Source organism: Berghia stephanieae, chromosome 7 (assembly GCF_034508935.2).
Source record: "Berghia stephanieae isolate SIO BIC M18660-M18661 chromosome 7, UCSD_Bste_1.3, whole genome shotgun sequence".
Lineage (NCBI taxonomy): Eukaryota > Metazoa > Mollusca > Gastropoda > Nudibranchia > Aeolidiidae > Berghia > Berghia stephanieae.
This window is the reverse complement of record NC_088366.1, coordinates 61,694,034-61,701,533: the sequence shown is the minus strand read 5'-3', so window position 1 is coordinate 61,701,533 and position 7,500 is coordinate 61,694,034. Positions and strand designations below refer to the sequence as shown.

The 7,500-nt window shown below is 38.7% G+C and overlaps 1 protein-coding gene across 1 annotated transcript in view; it reads left to right on the top strand.

The window, feature by feature from the left end:
- Positions 1-7,500, top strand: part of LOC144977614 (uncharacterized) — a gene marked incomplete in the record, with an annotated part of 181,291 nt that overhangs the window by 112,522 nt on the left and 61,269 nt on the right. The window contains 1 exon segment of the mRNA XM_078923007.1: positions 2,214-3,328. Within this exon segment, the coding sequence (XP_078779133.1) occupies positions 2,214-3,328 (1,115 nt within the window).

The following is a 7,500-nucleotide window of genomic DNA, read 5'->3' as shown; positions in this document are numbered from 1 at the left end:
GAGAAGGAGAAGAAGAAGAAGAAGAAGAAGAAGAAGAAGAAGAAGAAGAAGAGGAGGAGGAGGAGGAGGAGGGAGATGGATGAGAGAGATGAGGAGATGAAATGAATGAATTGATGATGATGATGATGATGATGATGATGATGATGATGATGATTATGATGATGATGATGATGATGATGATGATGGTGGTGGTGACGATGATGGTGATTGTGATGGTGACGATGATGGTGATGGTGATAACGGTGGTGACGATGAGAATTATGACGACGATGACGACGACGACTTCATGATTCCACGACCTACTCGTGTTTACAATCTTGTTATGTTTCACAAAGAAACGGTAAGGCTGCCTGAAGCCGGTGATCGTAATACTAACGAAAGAGTGAAATGACAGGCTTGTATGTTTGTTTGTCCCATACAGCCCTCTATTCACTCTTCGTAGTATGTTTCACATAAACACACCCCCCCCCCCCCGCCCCACCCCCCACCAATCAACACAACGAACAAACCCCCAAAACACCTCATCATTCTATTGACATCTAGTCATCGTACGAAAAAAATGATATAACATTGTGATAACATTATACATAGTTAGTTATGACAGAATCATTGATTTAATTAAACTGGCCAGTCGCAGAAACAACAATAAAAGCAGTTTAGCTAGTCAGCTAGTAGTCAACCAACCAACCAGCCAGCCAAGCCAGCCAGCCAACCTACAGGCCTCTGGTTCTAGGCGAGTACAGCTGTCCCCCCAATGTACTCACACCAACTCGATTTGATGCACGCACACTCATCACACTCACATCATATAGCTGGCTCTACCCATCCATCTTTCCATCCATCCGTCCATCCAGCCATCCATCAGCTGCTGCTCACTGCCAGCAGCTAGCTAGCTGGCTAATGATATTCGTACTCACGAACAAACGACGAACGCGCGCCGCTCCTGCTCTTGCTCTTGCAAGCAGCCATTCTAACTACAACAACAACAGCGTCTCCTCGCATACTCGATGCTCGCTTCGTCTCTCTTTCCTCGAGCGCGTGTGCGTGTATGTGTGTGTTATAATATGATTCGTTTTTGTGTGTGTATGCATGAGTTTAAGAGTGAGTAATCGTATCTGTGTGTGAGCGTGCTTGAGTGAGCCGAGTATGATCGACAAAAATGCCGTCATAATTTCATAACTAGGCTCCTCCCACTTTAGCAATGCTGCTCGCTATTGGCTGGTTGGCTCATAACGACATCTCATATCTCATAATATCATCATATTTTGTTTTTATATTAGATATATTATCGATGGACAGTTTGTCTCGCTGTCGTGGCATGTGTTAGATTATTCAGAATTCAGACTCCTCGAGCCAATAGCCAATAGAATTCGTCGTCGTGTTATATAGTATGGATCGTCGTCTATACGTCGTATGGAATGGATAGATAGATGGATGGATGGATAGGGGCTAAATTATGACTACATAGAGATTTATCGATAATATGTATATGTGTGTCGGATCGATTTGTAGGTTTAGCTGCTATGGTGATAACATATTTAGTATTGGCTGGTAGTGACGAACTTGATGTCCACGTTAGTTTCTATGTGTTTCTGTGTCTGTGTGTGTTGTGTAGTGGTGTTGTGTGTGTTTGTGTTGTGTCGTGTTGTGTGTGGTATTGTGTTGGTGGGGTGTGAGGAAGAGAGAGAGAGAGAGAGAGAGAGAGTTTCATCTGTATGATAATACGGTCAATAAGCTTCATTTTTGCTCGCCAAATTATCGATTTATTTTTGTCGACGATCAAGTACACACTGTGTGGACATCGGAAACCCGTTTATGTTTCTACGACTTGAGCTATCTATCCTGTATCAAGTTTATCTCATTCATTGTGCATTTTTAAATCGTATATCGTTATTATCTGCTTTGGTAGGGTATAGAAAGTAGGGTATTATGAGACCTTTGGCTTTGGTGTGTATGTTAGAGTGAGTGAGATAGCGAGAGAGAGAGAGAGAGAGAGAGAGAGAGAGAGAGAGAGAGAGAGGGGGGGGGGGAGAAATAATTGGGAAGACGGTGAGGGAAGCTGGATAATTGTAATTTTTGCAGGTTGGAACAAAGATTGCACGTGCCTAAGGCTTCGTTCGCCATTCTATGATGTTTACAAGTTATCAAACTAAATTAGAATCCTATTCCAACAACACACAAGTCCTAATTTTTCTTCTCCTTTCTTTCCTCAGATCCCGCATCTCTTCTAGACGAACGTGACGTCTCATCACCATCACACGGAGACCAACCCACTAGCTCCTGCGGAAAGTGCGGCATAGGCTTCTCCGACGTCACTCAGTATCTCAGCCATATGAAGCAATGCGGCATGCGACACAAAATCCTTATGCCGTACGACCCACCAACCGTCAACGGGTACGTTTCCGGTTCTGCCGTCGACCGGTCCGGCAGCCGGATCAGTAGTAACTCATCGTCCTCAGCATTCCTGGACAAAATGGACCCGGGTTCGGATTTTCACAACAACAGGGACGAGCATCGAAGAAATTCGGACAATATTTCCTTTAACAACAAAGACGACAGTAATTTCGATGATGAGGAAGATGTTATCGAAGAGGATGAAATTATGTACGACGAGGAAAGTTTGAGACACGGGTTGGACAAGAACGGAGTCGACATTCGCGGCGCCATGCACAGACATTTTGGCAGCTTTCTAAGAGACGCATCTTTCAATTTAGACGGCGTACATCTCAACGCTGCGGCTGCCGAGGAACTTAGATTGAGATCTCTGATGTCCTCAGACGAGAACTTCCTTTTACATTTGAGAAATCGCGTCGCGAAGTCTCTGTATAACCGGAGCGGTGTTAGTTTTGGTAACAAAGATAAGAAAAATGATGATATTGACGATGAGAATGATGTTGATAAGAAGGAGAGGATAAGTAGAAATGGTGATGATATTAGTAAAGTGTATAGCAATAGAAACAACGATGCAGGTGATGTCAATAGCAAAATGTGTGATGATGAAGATGGTGGTGAAGTCGACGAAGATGGTCAAATTATTTCTAGGAGAAAGAGGAAATTCAGTGGCGTGGACGATGATAATGACAGTGGGGACGCAGCCCGCGATGCCCCTACTCCCGGGAAAGTGGACCCCGCGGTCGGGTGGGCCTTAAAAGCAGCTGAAAGGGGTTTGTTTGGCGGTGTTGGAGACGTGACCTTGGCACCCTTAGCTTCTACCAGTGCCGCCGTGGCGCAGAATACGAACAGTGCCCTTGGCAGAGACCCCATGCCCGAAGAAGTGAGCATGTACAGAAGTATGCTTCTTCAGTTACAACAGCAGCAGTTGATGCAGGTATGTAAAAGAATGAAGTACATAATTTATAATGCTAATTTTTTTTTTTTTTTAGGTTAACATGATCAATACGTTACATGGTGTTTCATATAGTTCCCCAGTAGCCAAATTGAACTATTTTCCATTTCATACAGTACAAGCCGCTTGTCGGGCAACGTCTTTGTACCAGCACTATTACAAAATCCGTTCCCAGCTATAACCAAGTACTCATAATATTATTACACCCGAGTCAAATGGAGCAGTTTTGCCCCTGAGTTCAACGTAGTCTCGTGTTTAAGAATTTTGGATAAGCTCAGGGTCATCTAAATTCATTTATATTATTTGAATTTGAGGTCCCAGGTTTTATTTAGAACTTTGAAAAGTTGAGAATCAGTTCATCAATTTTTTAAAGTAAAACATTTTGTGATCAGTTTTTTTTGTCCCTATGTTTTTTTGTCAATGAAAGTTAGACCAGTTGTAGGTAGTTATTTTATTTTTTTAAAAAGAAAAATTATGCCTTTTTCACCACGACATCATAAGATATCGTCGCCTAGGCATTCCGCGAAGGAATAGAGATAACTCATCAAACAAGATGTCTGATGTCAACAGGAATCACCCATGTTGTCCAAGTGAGCAAATTGGGGGTTAATAATCTTGCTCAAAGAAAAAAAAACAAAGTGCCTGAAGCGGGGCTCGAACCCAGGTCCTTCCAGGTCACAGTGCAATGCCTTAACCACTCGGCCACTTCGCCACTAGTTATTTTATACTTTTGATAAAACTATCATCATCCTAAGTACATGATGTGTTTTGTTTGGTTATTTAGAACACATGAAGTTTGACACGTCAAGGTTTAACACAATGAATCTTGATTATCCCGCGACTGTTCTGAATTATAGTCGATTTATCTATTTCAAAATATTGCCGTGTCAACAGGAAGTAGCAGCAGGTACCCACCCACCCACACATCCTGCATAACCTACACATTATAATTATTGTGCAGAATCCTGAATATTTTGTATTGTTTTAATTTATTCACTTTTTTTTCCTCCAGGATTTGATGAAGTAGTTGTCAGGTTGTCGTGAAGACAGGAATTCGTTTTGATTATTTTTACTTCTCATTCAGTTTTGTTTTTGTTTGTTTGTTTGCTTCAATTCTGTCTTTGTTTCTTTGTATCTAGAGTTATGTTTTCTTCTTATTTTTATTTTGTCTTGTTTTTTTGTTTTTGTTTTTTTTTTGTTTTTTTTTTTTTTGTTTGTTGGGGTGTTTTTTTTGGGGTTTTTTTTTTGTTTTTGTTTTTTTTAGTTTTCTTTTTGTTTTTGTTTTTTTAATTTGAATGTGACTTTAATGTTAGTTTTGAGATGTAATGTGTGATTATTTAGCCGTTGAAGTACCAGCAAACCATACATTTTTCATTTCCACGGTGTTGTGACGTAACATCCGGGGTCTATCCTGGGTTTTTCACACTTCGTGAAATGTGCCTTATGTCACAATCTTCTTTCTCTATTGTCATTTTATACTTAAAACTTGCTTACTCAGCAATCATTCTGTAGGTGGATCTGGCTTAGTTAGCTCTGTCAGAGAAATTGGTGATATAAAAATAGACGTTTAGTTGATATTGCGCTATATAAAAGCTCAATTTTGTAAAAAAAAAAAAAAAAATGTGTGTGTGTGTGTGTGTGTGTGTGTGTGTGTGTGTGTGTGTGTGTGTGTGATTTTGTGTCGTAGACGTCAGTTTGTTTCTGTTTTGTTTCTTTGGGTTTTTTTTTTGTTTTTTTTTGTTTTGTTTTTGTTTTTGTTTTTTTTTTTTTGGGGGGGGGGGGGGGTGGGGGATTCAACCCCGAGACTCACCTTTAAATTGAAGCCAGGGTTAGACATTGTAGCTGTCTTTACCGCGTTGTTAAAACGATGTGCCGAAATGTTGGTTCTGACAATTTAAATTCAAAATGGATTGCAACATGCAACAAATCTGCTTAATCAAGTGTCAGGGGTAATACGATTCGGTACAGATGGGAGTTAAACTTGTTAACGGTGTTAAAATTGATTGCATTCACCAATGACCTTTATCTGTCTTGCACATAGAAAGAAAGAAAGAAAGAGAGAAAGAAAGAAAGAAAGAGAGATGGTGTTTTATGATGTTTTTTGTTCATTTCTTTAGGTTTTTTTTTTCCTTTTAGACCAAGCTCCGTAACAGTATTTTTAAAAAAAAGAAAGGGAAGGGGGAGAGTGAGAGAGAGAGAGAGAGAGAGAGAGAGAGAGAGAGAGAGAGAGAGAGAGAGGCCAATGTTCTTGTTTTCAAATTATAGTGTTGGGGTAAATACATCAGTGTGTATATGTGTGTGTGTGTGTGTGTGTGTGTGTGTGTGTGTGTGTGTGTGTGTGTGTTTGAGAAGAAACCTGTTAATTTCTTTATCTGCTTTGTTGACATTTATCATTATCTTGATAAGATAATATATATATATATTCCTTTGTTCCTATAAAAATGAATGTATTCGCTTTTTTCTTACCTCAAAATCCGATGTTTGTTTATCATGTGGGAAGTAATAATATTATTATTATTCAATATTTTTTAAAGGTCTAGATCGAGATAGAAAAAGAAAAAAAATAAATTTTAAATGCACCTCCGTTTTGGAAAAAAAAAATATTTATTTTATTTTATTTTATTTGTTTTGTTTGTTTTTTTTTTTTGTTTTTTTGCTTATTAAAAAAATTATTTTACTTATTTATTTATGTATTTAATTATTTATTTATTTATTTATTTATTTATTATTATTTTTTTAGGGTTTTGGGAGCTGATAGAACGATCAATTGAAAGATGGTCTTAGAAAGGAGAAAGTTGGGGGGGGGGGGCAGTGGTTTTGTTTTTTAATTCAATATTTAAACAACAAAAGACGCTTTTGTGTAGAATAAGTGAGCAAATTGAAAGTAGTTATTTAGAGCTATAGCCACATATCATGAGTTTTTATACCTATAGTATGAAACCAGTTATGATTACTTGCTACTCTCTGAATAGAACGCCGGTCTATCGAAAAGTAGTTTCATTGAGACCTTATAAGATATAAGATTAAATTATAACCACCCAACCACTGCTGATTGGGGAAAAAAAGGAAGTGAGAAAAATAAATGTTTTAAGAGAGGAAAAGAATCGTATAGTTTTGTTGTTTTGTTTTTGTTTTTTTTATTTTTTTTTATTTTTTGTTGTTGTTGTTGTTGTTGTTTGTTGCTTTGCTTGGTATAAATTTATATTTCTTTTGTTTTGTTTTGTTTTGTTATAGAGGGGGAGGGGAGTTGTGTGAGAGTCACTGAGCAACCAATTTCTGATGATCGAATATTGAACGTAACTCAACAATATTATAACCACGAGACATCATGTAACGAAAAGTGTCTCACCTAAGCCATCGTTAACTTATAGTCTGACACTGACCAAAATATGACGTCAAAATGCCAGTCTTTGGCCACAAAGAAAAACAAATCGTGAGTTGTATTCAATAGTTCAACCAATGAAATAACTTGTTTCCATACTAACGACAACTCACTTGGCGGTGCAAAAACCTAATAATGACGGCAAACTGCCAGTCTTTTGGGTCTCAGTGTCCGGCTATAGATAGTATGCGCTTGGCTAAGAAGCTCATAACATTGCCATCCGGAAGTATAACAGACCAACACACAAAACTGTGTGCATCCATGGACGTTTATAGTCGGGTTAATACAGTTCAGTGAGCATTACTCATAAATGCGGATGGCAAAAAAAAAAAAAAAAAAACAATAGCAAAGACCTGACTGACGTCATCTTCGAACTATCTATAGCCTGACAGTGACCAAAAGATGACGTCAAAAGACCATTCTTTGGCCACAAAAGAAAACAAATCGTGAGTTGTATTCAGTAGTTCTGTATCCAAGAGCAGCCACTACTAACGACAACTCACTAGGCGGTGCAAAAACCAAATAATGACGTCAAACTGTCAGTCCTTTTGGATTTCAGTGTCAGGCTATAGCATAACGATGGCCACGGTCCCACGCAATGGGTTCTCTCAAAAAAAAAAATGGTATTATCATATCATTGTTATACGTTACCGGTAAATGTCAATATCATAGGTACTTAATCATGAGCCAAGTGTCTGTCCCAAGCATACACAACAACTGGTCGTAACCGTTGTCACCACGACACCTTTGGCAGGTAGCAATTTATCTGAAA